The sequence below is a fragment of the Phodopus roborovskii genome, unplaced genomic scaffold (genome assembly GCF_943737965.1).
Source record: "Phodopus roborovskii unplaced genomic scaffold, PHOROB, whole genome shotgun sequence".
Classification (NCBI taxonomy): Eukaryota; Metazoa; Chordata; class Mammalia; order Rodentia; family Cricetidae; genus Phodopus; species Phodopus roborovskii.
Window position 1 is genome coordinate 19427163 of NW_026126541.1, and position 18158 is coordinate 19445320.

The 18158-nt window shown below is 44.5% G+C and overlaps 1 protein-coding gene across 1 annotated transcript in view; it reads right to left on the minus strand.

The window, feature by feature from the left end:
- The window catches only part of Entpd1 (ectonucleoside triphosphate diphosphohydrolase 1), a 73380-nt gene that overhangs the window by 16230 nt on the left and 38992 nt on the right, over positions 1-18158 (minus strand). The window contains exons 2-3 of the mRNA XM_051199706.1: positions 9215-9342; positions 1184-1301 (exon numbers count right to left, since the gene is read on the minus strand). Coding sequence (XP_051055663.1) covers positions 1184-1301; positions 9215-9342 — 246 coding nt within the window. The remainder of the gene's footprint in view (positions 1-1183; positions 1302-9214; positions 9343-18158) is intronic.

Consider the following 18158-nt stretch of genomic DNA (forward strand, 5'->3'; position numbering starts at 1 on the left):
GAAACAGTGTGTTCCTGGCTCTAAAGGCCAAGAGACAATGATCACAGGGATGGTGGTGAGATGTGGCGTCTGGTGCAGGACGGAGCAAGCCAGGGAGCTGGGCACTCAGCCATCCTCCCGGTGTGACCTTAAAATTAACTTAGGCGGCGGGGTGGGGGGTTCGTAAAGCAGCACTTCTGAGTTGCCTATAGCGCAGCTGGGTGCCTGGATCACCAGCCGGATTCTTGCCACTTATGGGGCACTACCCTCCGGCTTTTGTTCCCTTCCCTGGAAAACAAGATTTAAATGACCAGGCCCTAAAAGTCTGTGATCTGTTCTTCCCTGCCTGTAAAGAGACCGAAAGCATTTGAGATTTTCCTCCAAGTTGCAGATCTGAGTCTAAAAATAAAGAGAACAGGAGATCATGCCATCACAAGCACCCAGGGACTTTTAGAAACATAAATCCCCAGGCTCCAGCCCAGATATGTTGACTCAAGGAACTCTGGTAGTGGGGGCCTACATCCGTGCTCTGAGTCCCAACCCCGTCCCTACCCCCACCCAGTAGTTCACTGGCTCAGACGTGGGTCTGACAGGCAGCTGCGTCAGCTGCCAGCCTAAGTAACTTTAAACAAGTGGCATGACCTGTCTTAACATTTCTGCCCTCATTTTGAAAACATGGTTGCTGCTCCCCACCCAACTCCCCCTGAGAGGGAGAAAACTCTTAGTGCAGGACACACAGGAAAGCCTTACAGATGAGAACTATTACTGTGTGTGTGTGTGTGTGTGTGTGTGTGTGTGTGTGTGTGTGTGTTGCTGGGACTCTAACCTAAGACATCATGACTTTTAAGCCTGCACAACCCCGCCGAGCCGCACCTTCTACACCTTCAGCTGTTTTTAAATTTGCTTATTTTCCAAGGGTTGATTTCAATATTATTATTATTATCGTTATTGTTGTTGCCGTCAGTCATGGGGGTTGACCAGGTGAGGCAGATGTCTAATGCCGAGCTACATCCACGCCTGTTTGAGGCAGTCCCACAAGGCTGTCCAGGCTGGCCCGAAGCTCGGGAGCCTCCTGCTCACCAGCCTGTGCTGCTCGTCCTGCCTCAATGCCCGCTCAGTGCCCCTCGCTTGTCTCTGGGCGGCCCCTTTTGCTCTCAGGCTCTCCTGCCCCACCCTCCCCTCCCCTGGCCTCCCTCCGTCTTACCTTTCACTTGGCACTCTTGCAGCTGGTGCACCACTCCCGTGTCATTCTCCTTCTCAGCCGGCCACTTGTAGATGTACAAGTTGGTGTGAGAAGACCCCGCGTCCAGCACAATCCCGTACTGCGGGCGAAGCACATTTAAAATGCCTATCAGCACAACACACGCTTCTCCATAGTGAGCTCGCGGAGGAAGTAGACAGGGACAGTAATGTTCAAACCATAAAGAGAAAGTGCTGTAACCCAGGGGGAACGTTTGGTGCTGGGGACTGGAGTCATCCCGATCCCAAGGATTACCAGTGTACCGTTCCTCTCAGAAAGGACTTGTAAGGCTGCACCTTACAAACAGTCAGGCCATGCCCAGGGCAGGCCTGAGCCATGGGATTATTTAGAAAATGCTTTGTCATTTTGGTGCTGAAACAGCTGAGACACTGTGGAAGGATCAGAAAATAAATCCAGTGCTTCTCAAACTATCCACACCCTGGGATCACCTGAGAACTCCAGAGGCTGAGGCCCAGGCCCACCTCAGGTACTGGTTTCAAAGTGGTCTGGTCATGAGCATAGTCATGAGATGGTATGGGAGCCTGGTGTGCAGACAAGCCCGGCAACCCCTGAGCTAACCTACCATGGAGGCTGCGTAAGGAGGCAAAGGGCTGGGTCTGAGGCTCACTGCTCAGCTAGCCTGACCTAATCAGCAAGGCCCTGCCTCAGTGAGGGCTCTGTTCAAAGAATAAGCCCGTGCCTGGGGAGGAATGACACCTGAGGCTGCCTTCTGACCTCCACATGCAAATGTACACATGTGCAAGTGTGCCCGTGCACACACGTGTTCCTGACACAGGCAGAACAAGAGGAAATGGCCGTGTGAAGAGGCACTGGGCGGGTAGAGGAGAAAAGGGGAAGAGTGAAGTCCCCACATTGGGTTTTGTGAGTGAGTGGACGATGTACCAAGCAGGGACCCTGTGAAGCCATGTAGATGTGAGTTATCTTATTTAAACTCACAGCAATGCGGGAGGGAGGGGCTACTTTTATCCTTTCTGTATAGATAAGAAACTCTCAGGAGGTTGAAAAGTCTAGTTTGAATCGGGCTCAGAATCAAGACCTTAACCGTGGAAAATGGAGCGTCAGGCTTCAGGGAGGCTCTCCCTCCTAAAGACAACCCGGTTGTAAGGAAAACTCCAGCGTGGCACACAGATGCAAGGATGCACCCAGTGAACATCTGCTCAGGGCACACTCATCTGACATCAGCAAAATCAAGATACAGAATGTCTGCTAGCCACAGCAGGCTTCCTGACACTCCTCTAAGTCATTTTCTCCAAGAGCAATCACTGTTTTGATGTTTGTTACTACAAATGACTCTGTCTGTCGTAAACTGTGACAAAGGGAAACCAGGTGGCATACTACTGGGTGCAATCTCCTTCACTCTGCACTGTGAAATGCATCCACACTGTGTCCTTTGCTCATGCGTTTCCAATGCTGTAGAGTATTCCACTATGTGTCTACACTGTCTTTTCATTCATTCTACTGTTGACAGACATTTGGTTTATTCATAACTGAGACTATTAGGAATATAGCTGCCTTGAACATTCTTGTGAATCTCATGTTTATGGAATAAAAGCTTACATTTTTTTTTTTTTTTTTAGCTCTCTCTCCCCTGGAGTAGACTGTCGGGTGTCCATTTTGATAAAATGATATTCAATTTTGATTATATTCCTAAATTGGGGTTAGCGCTAATGTTGATTAGTGATGTCTGCCATAGGCTTTGTGAGAATAACATGGTGACACATATAGTTTGTTTCCTTACATAACTATGCGTAAGTGATGTCTGGTGAGAATGTATGTCATGTACATATTGGCACACATGTGTGAGTACATGTGGAGGCCCAAGGATGACACCAGGGGTCTCCCTTAGTTGCTCTCCCCCTTGTTCACTGAGGCGGGATCACCAATACAGCTAGTCTGTCTGGCCAGTTTGCTATGGGGATCCCTATCTCCACCGTCTGAACGGTGGAACTATAGACAGGTTGCTACACCCTCCAATATTTATGTGGGTCTAGGATTGGAACTCTGGTCCTCCTGCTTGCTAGCAAGTGCTTAACTAGAGCCGTCTTCCCAGGCCTAGAGCATGCAGGTTTTACTCATCTCTAATGGGGAAGCAAGAGAAGAAAAGTAGAAAATGGTGCCATCTGAGCTGTGCAGTTCAAAATGTGGTCTTCCACTTGAAAATTGCTAATATACATGTGTGTGTCTAAATGTAATATGCATTTATATAAGTCCATAATGTCTCACTTACTAATACCCAAGAGCTGACAGGCAGAAAAGACAGGAGTGAGTATGTGAGATGCCTCCCTGGGCCACTAGGAATAGCTAAAGGAAGGGCCTCTTGGGTTCCTAGAGTCATTCCATTTCACCACTGTACAGACCTCCTCGGGATCTTTGATCCCCCTCCCCAAATCTCCTCAGTGTTTTCTGCCTCCTTGTGCACTGTGGGAGGGGTCTCCTTAACTATTATTACCTTTTTGGGCTCAAAAAAGTAATATCTGTATCAATATAACCAAGAAGCAAACGCAGGCTCCTCTGGGTCCTGGGACTCCAAGAATTGGCTTAGTTAGGCAGAGGTGGTTGCTGACTGAGGTCTGGAGCCTTGAGACCCCAGGGAACCTCCCAGGGTTTGAGAAAAGGCTCTCCCAGTTATACAATAAAAAATTCCATTGATCCCCAGCAGGATTCCTGAAATGTTCCAGCCACAGTGGCATATGATAAAAGCTATGGAGACAGCAGCAAGCGGCCTTTATCTGGCACCAGTATGTCCTAGTCTTTCTATTTTCGTAATCATGAAAGCCCCCCTTCCAGGAGCGCCACGGAGCTGGCCCTGCTTCTGTCGGCCTCTTTCTCTAAGACCCTATGCAGTGAGACAGTGCAGAGATGAAAACGTTAGGGCATTTGCAAGTATTTCAGACGGTGGCCCTGTACACCCCACAAGGATCTGCGCGGCACTGAAGGCTAACCTGCGAACCGTGCCCACCGAGGGTCGGTTTAGGTTGCCTCTAAATTGTTTCATAGAGCCAACAGTTGACATTTTGAGAACAGCTAGAGCTGGACAGTCCATGCGGTCGGCCTACACCTTTGGGGAGTTTGCCCCTTGTGGTTTCAGGGCCTCCCTGCCCCCCGCAAGCCCAGATCGCCCCCACCTCATGCCTGTGCACCATCACAGCAGTCTCCAGAGTATGCTCCAGGAAGCGCAAAGGCCGCTGGATCTCAGCAAATTGGGGAATGTCCCTTTTCCCTCCCTCCTGGACTCGCCATCCCATTAGCTAGTGAATACTTCAGGGAAATCTGACCATAAAGGAAAAAAGTCTTCCTGTAGCTCATATGTAAAGCATTTCTAAAAATTCCTGAGTATGACTTTTATATTAAAGAAAAAGATTAAGATTCCAATGGTGAGGAAGAAATCTGGCATTCCATTATTATTATTAATAATTCAATAGTATTTCCCACTTTAAGAGTACTGAAGACCTATTAAATATCATCTAGAAAACGAAGGGGAAAGACATTTAAAATTCCATCTAGATGCTTTTATTATTAGTTTATCAGCAATCTTTGCTTCCTTCCAGTCTTTTTTAAGAGTGCGTTCTCCACAGGATAGTGACCTTTCTGTGCAAACGACCTTGGTCTAGGCCACCAGCAGCCCCTTACTAGAAAGCAATGATGCTGGTCTTCTTTACACACTCTACCCCAAACACATAGCCCCTTGCTGTGGCTTAATGGCTTCCTCTCCAGAATGAATGTGCTGGAAATTGACTCCCCCTGTGAGTACACTGGGAGGTGGGGCCTGATGGGAGTGTGCTTGCCTGCAGGACAAGAAAATGCTACTTTCGTGAGTAACTTTGTGAGCCAATGAGTTGGGCTTTGGGGAGCGGGTCTGTCTTTCCCTAACCCACTACCATAGCAAGAGAAGTGGTGTTCCCCTGCCAAGAATGCAGAATCCAGGGTATCATTTGGAATCAGAGATTCGTACTTGCTAGACTGGAAGTACATAAGTTCATGACCTTGGGCTTCCCACTCTCCAGAAGTTGGAGAAAGTAAATGTCTAGTCTTTACAAATTACACTTTGGTGGTAGTCTGTTATAGCAGTTCAAAGGGGACTGTGACTCCAGCTACCAGGAGCAACTTCCCACCACCACCACCACCACCACCACACACACACACACACACACACACACACACACACACACACACACACACTTGTCTTTAACTTCAGCAGCCCTGTTGGTCTGGCCTGGGTTTATAAACAAAGCTTATCTTTTACAATGTGTTTCTAATCCCTGTAAACAGGCTAGGCTAGCCACAGAGATGCCAGCAGAGCTGATAAACATCAAGAAACTATTTATCCTCTTCTTTTTTTTCTTTAGTTAGAGTTATTAGTTCTTGAATATAAACTCGTATTTTGTTGGTTTTAACCCTTTGTACTATGTGAACCATTTTATGGTTGTCGATTACATTCTCATTGTTGTACACCAATCACCGCCATCCATTTCCAGGTTCTGATTTTAAAACTGGATACTGTTAAATTACATTAAAGCAAAAATTACAACAGCTATTTTACAAGGGTCTTTAAGAGTGCAAGCCAAAGCAAATTCTTTTAAATTCTCCATAAAGATAGAATCACAAATGCCTATTCCAGAGCACTGTTTTCTCTGCTTTGGAAAAGCGAATCTGGGGAAGAGTGCTGGCTCAGAAACCCCAAGGCACAGAGAGGGAAGGTACCCACAGCTCGTGTTTTGATAGATGTCCTGACAGGCCATCTCTTGCTTTATTCCACTTAATGTCAACCCATCCTCCAAATAGGTGTTATTACTATTTGCTTGACATGTAGGGAAAATGAGGTTTAAAGGAAGGGATTTACCTGTTTAAAGCCAGTGTTACTGGGATTGAAATAAAAATCCTGCCCCCTGAGCCTACTTTCCACAGTAAGGGCATCTTGAACACAAGCCTGAGGTTTGGTATAGAGCCAGTTAGCATATCCAAATGCGAATGTTCATGTGAAAAGGCATACCAATGGCCAGTGGGGAATTAAGGAGTGGTGGACAAAGCAAAACTCAAAGCATTTTCCCCACCTAGACAGACCCATGAAGACAAAAGCATCCTTTCAAGAACAAAACTAGACATTACTATGGACTGTCCACTCCACTGAAGTCTTTCTTTTAAGAAGTGCAGATCGGTCATCTAAAAGTGCATACTTAGTACTGATACTCAGGAATTCACTGACTTCCCTGGCAAGAGAATGCCTTAGGATATCTACTGAGGACAGACTCCTGAGCTTTCTTTTTAACATTCACACTGAGGGTAAACAGGATGTCTGGAGGGCCCTGGGCTGGTAGTCAGCCACCTCCATTGATATCCCTTTGTCCAAGAAGGAAGCAGTTTTTTCTTCAGATTCCATTCACTCTACTGAGTCAGCAAATTTCTATAGTATCGCCATTCAAGTTCTGGACTGGCTGTGAGCTAACACTTACATTGTGATTATTTTCTCCCTCTCGGTGTATATACTTCCCAATGTCGCTCACTGGTAAGTTTCCAGAACCTCAAACAAGGCAGACATTCAATGACTGTCGAAATGAATGAGTACATAAAATGTATGCAAAGACAAAGGAAACCCAGTCCCCGGCCTTAGTATGTTTAGAACTGAGTAGTATGCGGCCAAATAAGTATTTGGACACAATAAAGTGTTCTTGCTGTGTTATGACAGATGTGCCCCAGGCATGAGGCCACCACCTCCCCAGCAAGACTGAACCCAAACCATGTTAAGCAGAAATAAAACAAGGGTAGATCATCTGCATAAAACAAAGAGTCTGTTTACAGATTGTTTATATGGTCATTTGAGAAATGAGTGTAATCAATTCTGCATGTCTGTAGATTCTGCACCCATGGAGAATGGCAGGAAAAATATGGCAGATGGCAAAGAAAAGTACACCAACAGAAGAGCAAAGATATTTCCTAAAATGTGTTCACACTACCTTTACCCCTTCTTCTTGCCATTGTTCCCTAAGCACTAGTGTGAACAGCTATTTGCATAGACTTTATATTATATTGGGCTTTATGGGAAATCTAGAGATGATTAAAATGTATAAAAATTATATCTCAGAACTTCAGATGGGTTACACACAAATGGTACCCTTTGGGTATCATAAAGGGCTTGACAAGCCACAGGTATTTTTTTAAGTATATATTTTTTAATTGATTCTTTGGGAATTTCACATCATGCACCCCAATCCCCACTCATTTTCCAGTCCTTCCAAATCCACCATTCACCCTTGTAACCACCCCCACAAAAGAAAATAAAAAAATTAAAATTAAAAAAGAAAGAAAGAAATCTTGCCAACCCTTCTGGGCAACATCCTGCTCACTCTATCAATCACAGCCTTCTCTCACAGCTGTCACATCCCCACTCCTGTCTCCATCACACATCTGCTTATTGCAGCAGCACTGGGTGCTGTGGTGTCTCACACAGTAGACCCCTTTGCCCAAACAGCTTTACTTGCAAAATGTCCGTTGCAATGAGTCCTTGTTTTGGTTCAAGGTCACTGGCTTCTGCTTCACCATAAAGACCAGACCCTCTCTGAAACTCCTCTCTGATGTCCTGCTGTTGCCCAGAGTCATGGAGGTCCTGTGCCTATGGTTCCATCGGACAGACTCCTCCTTGCCCTCCAGCAGCTCATGGATGGGGCAGATGTTGGGGTGGGCCAACTCAAGGCCCTAGATGTTACCTGAATTGGTCAGCCCACGGTCCCCTCTGGGCCTCATCCCACTCCTGCAAGGGGCAGGGCCAGCTCTCAAGGCTAGCCACAGATTTTGATACTCAAGGTGGGTGTCTTGGAACCCACAGACTTTGAGGGCCAACTGTGCTTTTACCAATAAACTTCTCAACATAGTTTAGTAGGCTGTGATGTATCAACCACATAATAAAAATGGTTCCATTTTTGTTTCTTATTTTAGATTTTTTAAAATGTTGTCTCATACTCCATATTCACTCAACTGAGGTTTGAACCATTTCAGAGATTTCATCCGAGATTACACTCCAAAGCAGCAATGTCCAATAGACCCTCTATAGTGGTGGACATCTGTCTGTATTGTCTAACATTTCATTCCCAATATGTGACTGAAATCAGTAAGGAACTTCAACAAATGACCAGCTTTTGTATGTAAAATTATCTTTGTACCAAATGCATCAGCAACATTCCCGTATCTACTTCGATGGCAGCAGCTGCTCTTGCGACACTATTACCTTTTATTTAACAGATGCCAAAGACCTGGTTCCCTTTTCCAAAACAGCACAAAAGCACAATAGACTTGAAGACCACTGTGAGTGAAGGACCCAGCCCTGACCACAGCAAACACTGGGAACACAGAGCTCAAGTGTACCTCCTCAGCAGCCCTTTTCCCCTGTGATGCAATACTGAACATGCAGAAAGGTCAGATCAAGAAGGCACTCATTTGCTCTTGGAGCTGGTAAACAAATAGCAAAACCAAGATGTCATGAGGCTTCAACTGTGAGTGAAGTCTTGCCAAGAGAACCAGTTCCACGAAACATTAAAAGGCAAGAGACCACCACCAACGAGGCAGCGCCAGCTTCTGCCCTGACAAAGCCGCTGCTGTTCACAGCATATAACTGGAATGAACTTATGTGACAGATACCAGTGGGGCACCCATGCCCTTCTACACAGCAAGTGATGTGGGTGGGTGGCAAAGGTTTCAGAAGCAGGGTGTGCATCTGACTTTCCAGGCTCAGTGGCCATCATCTTCTCATCAGAAGAACAGACAGACTTCAAAATATGTGTCTCAGGACTTCACTTCTGCACATGTCACTTTGCACATGTACATAGGTGCTCACTGGCCCACACATGTGAGGTGGGCCCTCTACAGATACATTTAAATTTAAAATGCTATACTTATAATGCATATATAAGCTTACCATGTTTTTTAAATTAAAAGATAAAACAAAACAGTGACTGCATTACAAATATTTGTGATTTCACTTGCCTTAACATTTTCTGGCAATGGTTTGTTCTGGGTCAATCCCACAGCAATCAAAGCTATCACAGCCAAGACAGAGGAGAAACCAAGGATGATCAGGATGTTTTTGGAGCAAAATCTCTTCACCTTAGATTCTAAAACCAAAAATAAAACATGAGTAAGAAATCAATAAACAATGATTTTTCTTGCCTTTTTGTCTGGTTTTAAGATGGATATCCAGAAACACCAGAGACATAAACAAGGAGCCTATCTGTATCCACAAGGTACTTCCAAATAATTGGAAATAATTCAAGAATAAAAAGTTTTGTCTAAACTACAAAGACTAAGCCAAGCTGGTGACATGGAAGAAAGAATGGGCAAAATCAGGCCACTCACAGGGATTGAACGGGGAAGAGTATCATGGCTGCCTTATTTATGGGTCTGGTGTATCTATACAAGACAAGTAACAACTAACAGACGACAGAATAGACCTCTTCATCCTTAAAATATACACACACACATAAAATGTTTAATTTGCTGCTAAAAAAAGACATCAAGCATAGGTACACCATCAAACGTCAAATACCACCACTGCAAAACATTTTCTGGCTCGACACAGCTTTTGGATCCCAACACCTTTATATGATAAGCTGGCAGTCACCTTAAGACTGAGAAGTTTTGAACTCTTCAGCTAATCTTTTTTGGGTTTAGTCATACCCTAACAAAGGACATTTTAAAAGCTCTACTTGAAGAATTACATGAAGTTACTTCACCTAGACTTAAATAGATCACATAGAGGACATGAATCAGAAATGGAAGTTTGCATCAAGACTTGACCTCTTCTTTAGTCAGTTTCTCAAACTATCTTCAAACCTTTCCTTCGACTCTGGGGAAGGATGGGAACACTTAATGCAGAATTATCTGAAGAGGAGATGGGTTCTCCAAAGCAGTTTACCTTTCTCTGAGGACAGAGTGAGTTCAGGAGAGGTGAGAGACAGACCCACACTTCCTTCTCCTCAGCAGCTGGCTAGGCACTGACATGGGGATTCTTCCTTACACTCTTGAGCAGCAGCCTAAACGTTTCCAGGATTATAACATGGGTACTTAATCTACCCCAACCCCCAGTCTTCAAGAAGTCTCAATCCATCAGGCCAAACGGGACAAAACTCAAGAAAAATGCTAGCAATACCATTCATTACCTCTTACTTCCAGAGAAGAAACAGTAAACTAAACCCACAGCACTTCTGTCCTCTCTCCCTGAATAAACAAACACCTGGTTTAGAATCCTGCCTCCCCAACCTAAGGAATGGACATGTTTAGTTTGTGTGATCACACGTCCCTACCAGGAAAGGTATCTACAGTGGGTTGATACCTAATCACTGCCCCGACAACCTGACACGTGCTTGAGCAAGACGAGTGGAAAAGTGGAAACATTCTCTCTTCCATTGCCCATTCCTTGGCGAGATGACAGACACTGATGGCAGAGCTGAGAGATGGAGGGAACCTGAGTCTCAGGGTCATTTTGAGATGCTAAATTGACCAACCTTGTGCTCATCTTCCCATGAAATTACACTTTGACCTAACACTAAGATATTAATCACCCGAACCTAAGACATCCATGTATAGGTGCTGTGGCAGAAAAAACAAAACAAAACTGTCCTCTTTGATGCCAGAACTGGGGGTCAGGAGTGTTAGGAACTAGCAGCCAGCTGACCTCCGCCCTGATGATGGGCGGGATGCTCATGGCCATGTCATCACTAAGTCAGCCTTACCTGGCTGCCAGAGGACTCAGTTACGCATGCGCAAGCCCCCTTTTCTTGCCCCCCCCCCCGCTCTCTCTCTCTCTCCCCTGCTTTCGGTTGGCCACCAGCTACCCCCTCTTTCTCTCCCCTCTCTCAATAAACTCCACGTGGGCGCTGAGTCTCGTGTTTGTGTTTCTCAGGCATTAGTTGCAGCAAAAGAACAACAAGGAGGGTTAGTTATCTCTGTGAGTAGTCTTCTTCATTTCCAAAGTTATGAAATTAAAACAGTGTTATCAAACATGGACTCCAGTCAATCGGTTCTAACGTGGATGGTTAGCATTTTGTAGCCATGTGTCACTTGCAATAGAATTTTAAATGTTATTTTTCCATTCCTGAGGCTGCTGTATTTCCTTTTCATAATGACAATTTTGCTGACTCATTTTCCTACCACATCTATTATAAACATTATTCTTAGCATCTAAACTACATGAAGGAAATCAACATGATTTCTACTCTTTAGAATTAGCCTTTCATTGAGAGAGAGAGAGAGAGAGAGATAAAAAAAATAGAGATTATATGAATTTACATGATTTCAGGTTATAATAGGTGCTAAGAAGAAACTAAAAACCAAGAAATATGGTCAATTAATTGCGGTAGAGTTGGGGCTTGGGACTTGAGGTAGATAGTGTTAGATTATAGGTCAAGAAAATGTCTCTGATGTTTCCATTAATAATTGGGTGATGAGGAAATGCCAGTTATGTGAAGGAATAGGAACATTCCAGAAAGAATATAACTTTGCTTTTCCTTTTCCTGAGCAAATATTTGTTAATCACTTTTCATATTTACCTTGCTCTTGTGATGATATCCACATTGCTAGAATACATTCAAGTCCTTTACCATATTCTTATTTCTTATTAAAGATAAGCAAAAGGACTTAAGTATATAAATTTTTCATGTATAACTTTCAAAATCTTTACTACCAAAAATATGGCTGTTTGTTTTTCATGTAATTACCCCAAGAGGAGTAACCAAAATGCTGTGTCTTCTCACAGACTTCGCAAAAGCCCCGATCACAGGCAGGAAACCAGACATTTCACAGGAAGTGGTGCTAGATGTGAGGTCCAGGCTGGCCGAAAAGGGAAGGACAGGCTGCTGGAGCACCCTGCCCAGCATGTGGAAGTCTCTGGGTTCGATTTCCAAGAGTGAAAAGGGAAACAGGGTTGGGGAACCTCATTCGTCACTCTTGCTTTGGTGTACAGATCTTTCAGATCCGGTTTTACTAAAACAGTCATATTTATTAGGAAAACTCATACAGACTATCTTCTGCATCGAAAGTTCACTTCAGTGACTCATCGGTAACAGAGAGGAGGTTTCCATCACTTAATGTAAAGTGGTGTGTGGGTTTTCTGTTTTGTTGTTGTTTGTTTGTTTGTTTTTTTGAGACAGGGCTGAAATCACCCATGCTTGCCTTGAACTTGCTGTGTAATTGAGGATGACCCTGAACCTCTGATAAACAAGCATGTGGCATTTATCAGTTTTATATGGTTCTGGGGATCAGACCCAGGGCCTTATACATGCTAGGCAAGCATTCTACAATTGAGCTACATCCCTAGCCAACAACATGACTTAATTATACTGCAAAGTTCAAAGCTGCCACCTTCTTCACATTTCCTCCCTTTCACATGACAGGTAAACAATTTTTTCTGTTTAACTTCAGAGAGCCAAGCACTAAGTAATAACTTCTACTCTTTGTCTGACAGAAAGATCTGAAAGAAGCCCAAATTTTAGTAAAATACAAACTAATTTCAAGCCAATAAGCTACAGAAAAAAAAAATCCCTAATTCAACTCTTCATTCTTGAGATATCCTGTTAGAGTCTTATTAAAGTGAAAAAAAAAAAATCACAATTAGTTCATCAAAATGTCACCGTAGAGAGAAATCCTAGGATCTCTCTTACATGACACCAAAAATATAATCTTTCAAACATTTTCCATCCATAGAAAGCTTTTTGATGTTGACAGATGTGGTGAGTCTCAGGCAAAGGCAATCGAATCCCAACCAATTGAGGAGGCTGCATCCAATTTCCTGGGGGTCACATCCGGAGCAGTAATGGCTTGTCATGGGAGACTACAGCACCCATGGGCAAGTGCTGACAAAAGGCAGGGACACACTGCCACTGCGGTGGCCTGTGCTTCCAACCAGGGGTGGAATGCTCATGGGCGTCAGTCAGAGGCATACTGCAGCCTCATCCCCTCCCCCCTGAGTCAGTCCTCCCCACTGTCCCTGCCACCCTCCTCTCGTCCTGTCCGTCAGAGGACACACATCAGAGGACACACACGTAGGCCATAGTCATGTTTGCGGCCTTTATGCCAGGTTCCTTGGATACAGCCACCCCCTTGCTCTTGACACGCCCATATCATCTGATCCAGTCCCTTTCCGGGACTCCCACACTTCCTGCTTCCATTCCCTTCAGAATCCATCTTTGGGATGATTGTAGAGATTCTCCTATAACCCAGAGTCTTCCTGACTGAGACTCCATGGTAACTTCCTGCTGCCTGCTGTGTCTAAGATCACAAGGACTGATATTCCAGCACTACCAGTAACATGTGCTCCCTGAGGACAGGAACTATTTCTCTGGCTTGTTCAAAGCTGGGAGCCTGTGGCAAATGAATGAGTGACTTTTGAATTCTCATATCTTTTTTTCAATGTGACATTTCCTTCACTTGGAATTGAATTCTCCCCATTCCTCACCGAGTCTTTTTCTTTGTTGCTCCAATGTCAGGCTCAAGTGGAGGTTAAACTCCTCTTCGTACCTTTCCTCCCCCTATTAGAATAAATTGATTTTTAAAAAAATTTTAAATTGCATTTGTTTAGTGTATGTGAGTGTTTCTAGGTGCACAGGAGCCAGGACACGTGTGTGGTGATCAGAGGGAAACTTGCGTAAGTCAGTTCTCTCCTTCCATGTCAATTGTAGAGACTGCACTCAGATCATCGGGCTTGGTTGCAGGTATCTTTCCCTGCTATTCTAACTTGTAGTGTCTGTTCTGTGTGCTAAGCTCTAGTCAAGCCACCTTGGTTTCAGAGTTCTACAGCTTTGAATAGTAGGCTATGCTTTGTCCACTCTTTCAATTAGGTATTCAATAATTATTGAATATACCACACTATGAGGCTAGACTTGCCTGTGGCTCTGTGCTATAGTAGTGAACAAAACACACAAATATTTTTCACATTCATGCAACTTATAGTCTAGTTTGGAAGTAAGACAAAAACAGTAAAGAAAGAAAAGTTACAAGAGGAATGAGGCAGCCAGGGAAGGACTTTGAGATGATCTTGAGTGAGTCAAGAGGATAAGAACACTTAAGTCATCTGGAGCTGTATGGGAAATAGCCCTGAGGCAGGACAGTGCCTGTCCAGGAGGACAGTGTGGCCCGAAGAGTGATAAGGGGAGGGACGGCAAAACAGTCAAATGGGTAATAGGGGACTTTGCTCAAAAGCCATTGCCCTACTCTGAAAAATATGACTTATTCCAGAATAACTTTATGATTTATGCTCATAAATCATAAAACAGTTTAGAGAGGTAGACATAGAACCATCAAGAGTCATTGAAGTCCTTGGGGCTTGAGGATGTGGCCACCATGAGGATGTAGTCATGTAGAGCAACATTTCCCTGCTTCTTGTTTCCATACAACATAAGCCTGTTCCAATAGGTCAGGTCATGGGACAACTCCATAGCCAAGTTTGGCCAGACCAGGATCTATCAGATTCAGCTTGTTCCAAAACTGTCAGGCAGGTAGGTCCGGGAATAAACACCATGCTCAGGAGGTCTTCTCAACACCTTCTGTACTCTGCTAAGACAGAGTCTTCAGGAAGAGTCAGAGCTAAAGTCACTAGATCCCACTAGCAAGAAACCAACTCCACAGAGACACTTAGTGCTTGCCTGTGCAGCCCTTCTGAGGGCCCTTCAGGATCCTTGTGTCAACATGAGCAGTGGTGTGACACCTACTTCATAAGGTTGCTATGTTAGATGCAGTGAGCTCACAACATGACCTACGTTTAAGAACTCTGAGGCCCAGATTCAGGTTTTAACCTTTTAAATAATGTGCATCTACTACTAACGAACCCCCTTAATCATATAAGAAAATATATTGTTATTGTCAGGTAGACAAAACTTCCCTAAGTTTTCTAAGCCTACCTCAACAAATGACCACAGGTCTAGTGGCTTAAAACAATAAAAAGTTCTCTCAATTTTAAGGACAGAGTCCAATATTGGGGTGTTATCAGGGTCACAGTCCACTCAAAGGCTCTAGATGAGATGCCTGTTCCCTCCAGCTCCTCATGATTTTTGGCATTCCTTGGCTTGTAGACGCATCACTCAGATTCCTGCTTGTCTCTTCACATCCCCTTTTCTAGTGTCTGTCTGACTTCCAGCTTCGGCTTTTCTTTCATTAGAACATCAATCACAACCTATTTTTACTTTTAGTCTTCTGTTTTTGAGACAGGGTCTATGTAGTTCTGGCTGTCCTGGAACTCACTATGTAGAGTTCAAGACTGGCCTTCAACCCTCAGAAACATACTAGCCTCTCTGAGATTGAAGACGTACATCACCACCTTGACCTATTTCTAAATCCGGAATTATATCATCTCAAGTTCTGTAATTAATGGACTTGGAGACGGTTTAGTCCATGGTGTTTGCTGTGTAAGCATGAGGCCCCGGCACCCCTGTAAGGGTCAAGCACAGTGCAGTGGTACATATCTGTAACCCCACCATGGGGCACTGGGATGTGTGGAGCCAGCAAGATCGCTGGAGCTTGCTGGCCAGCGAATTTGCTAAACTGGTGAGCTCCGGATTCAGTAAGACAGCCTGTCTCCTTGGGACAGCACATCATATGTAGCAGCAAATTCCATCATCCAGAAATGGAAGTGACTAGTACCAACAACAATGGAGAGCTGTCTAGACTGCTCTGACAATACTGCCAATGTTCTGTTCTTTACTTTTGCAGCGTCTTTGATCCAGACGATGAGAAGCTTACAGTTTGGTGGCAAAGACTGGTTAGCAAGAATATCTGGGGACGTGTTCAGTCATAAATGTCACAAAAGACAGAGTAGAGAGTTGATTCAAATCTTCTGACTCCACCCCAATGCTCCCAACTGCCTTCCCGCACTACAGGCCTACAGAAATTACTCAGGGTCAACCATTCGGTTAAGAAGATCTTATTCTGTTTTATATCCCTCACATCCCTCCAATCAATCAATCAATCAATCAATCAATCAATCAATCAATCAATCCACACTCACTTCAAGGATAAACAGTTAACGTGGTGGGGATGTTCCTGCCGAAGTTTCACTTGATAAAGGCAACACAGATTCCACTGACAACACGGGTGAACTTCAGGAGCTTGAGTGATCAGTCGGTTAAAGGGCAGAAGGCAAAGGGATAGGAAAGCAAAGTAAAATGACAATGACGATGAGCTGAGAGGCACAAAAAGACAAAGAGAATACGCAGGAAGGGCGGGGGTGGGAATGAGGACAGCAAAGGAGACAGAGAGGAACAGAGTAACTAACTCTGAGCAGTGCTCTTCTCCAGCGTGGAAGCCCACTGATCTCTTGCACCACAGCCCTCGGAGAGTAATTACCGGTTTGTGTTGGAGTTCTAATTAGCTGATTATTCTTCTCAACTCACAGCTCTTTAGTTGGAAAATAAGTATATTTATCTTAACCAAGTCTGGCAGATGCTCTGAGGGTCAGCCCTGGCCGGGGAGGAGCCTATCTAGGGACAATCAGGCATTGGGGACAGGGGTGGTGAGGGTGTGCAAATCAAGCTCTGCTGAAAAGCAGACTCAGCGGACTGGACCCCAGGCTGCCACATCAACTCTTGTGTGATGTGCTCTTCGTGATTAGTCACTGTCACTGACATGGCATTTGACTGTGCCTGACTCCAAAACTGCTAATGGCTGCAAAAGTCAGTTGCCAACAGAGTTCTGCCGAGGAAGCAAGAAAGCAAAGGAGAGCCTCCCCACCCCATCCTTCTTCACTTCTTCCCACCACTCCACCCACTCTCTTCACCCACTCCCCTGCTGGCTTCCCCTGAACCCATTTTCCCACAGATTGCACTGAACATAAAAGGCCTTTGTGATTAGCACGGAATCCCCCAAGTTTAAGGGTAGGGTTGGCAGGGAGTAGGGCTGTTTCCGGCAAAGTGATGTCACTGAGTCTGCACGATGGAATTCCCTGTGTCCTAGCCAAAACGCATAACAATCTGAGGTCTCTGCACATTGCTTCCGCTGAACAATTCTCCACATCTGAAATCAAACAACTGTGCCCTTGGGACTCTACTCCTTCTCAGAAGCAGCTGCATATGTCAACAAGCTGTGGTTATTTGCCAACATACCACACACATACACACACGAACACACAGAGTGAGAAAGAGTGAGGCACAAATAGACAGACAGGCACTGAGAAAATCCTGTCCTGTCGTGTAAGCATCAGTCACCTGGGCAACCATGGAGCCAGCATAGACTGACTCACACAGACTGTGCTGCTCTGGTGGGCTCTTGTTTTCTATATTTTACTTGTGTAAATCCTCTCGTTCCTATTGCCTCATATTTTTAGCCATGAGACACAAACTCAGAGCCAGCACCAAAATATTAATGTGGAAAATTATACTCTAAACAAAACTGTAAATAAAACAATGTATCAGGGCAAATGTTTTCAAGACTATCAAATATTTTGTTTCCTAATATATTAATCATTAAAGTCATCAACCCAGCTAACAGAAAAGTAGAACAAAGCTGGGCGTTGGTGGTGCACGCCTTTAATCCCAGCACTTGGGAGGCAGAAGCAGGAGGATCTCTGTGAGTTTGAGGCCAGCCTGGTCTGCAGAGCGAGTTCCAGGACAGGTTCTAAAACAATACAGAGAAATCCTGTCTCAAAAGATGGGGGTGGGGGGGAGAGAAAAGAAAAAGAAAAAGTAATTTAAAGAAAAGGAAATACATTATTCCCAGCATGAGAAATGTATTAGAATTGTCTTTCATTAAAAAGAATATAAATGAAGTCAGAATGGTGGCACATACTTTTATTCCCAGCACTCAGGAAGACAAAACAGGTGGATCTATAAGTTCAAGTCCAGCCTGGTCTACATAGCAAGTTCTAAGCCAACCAGGGCTACACAGTGAGATCCTGAGAGAGAATAATACGTACATAAAAAGAAGTAAAAAATGAGATATGCCAGTA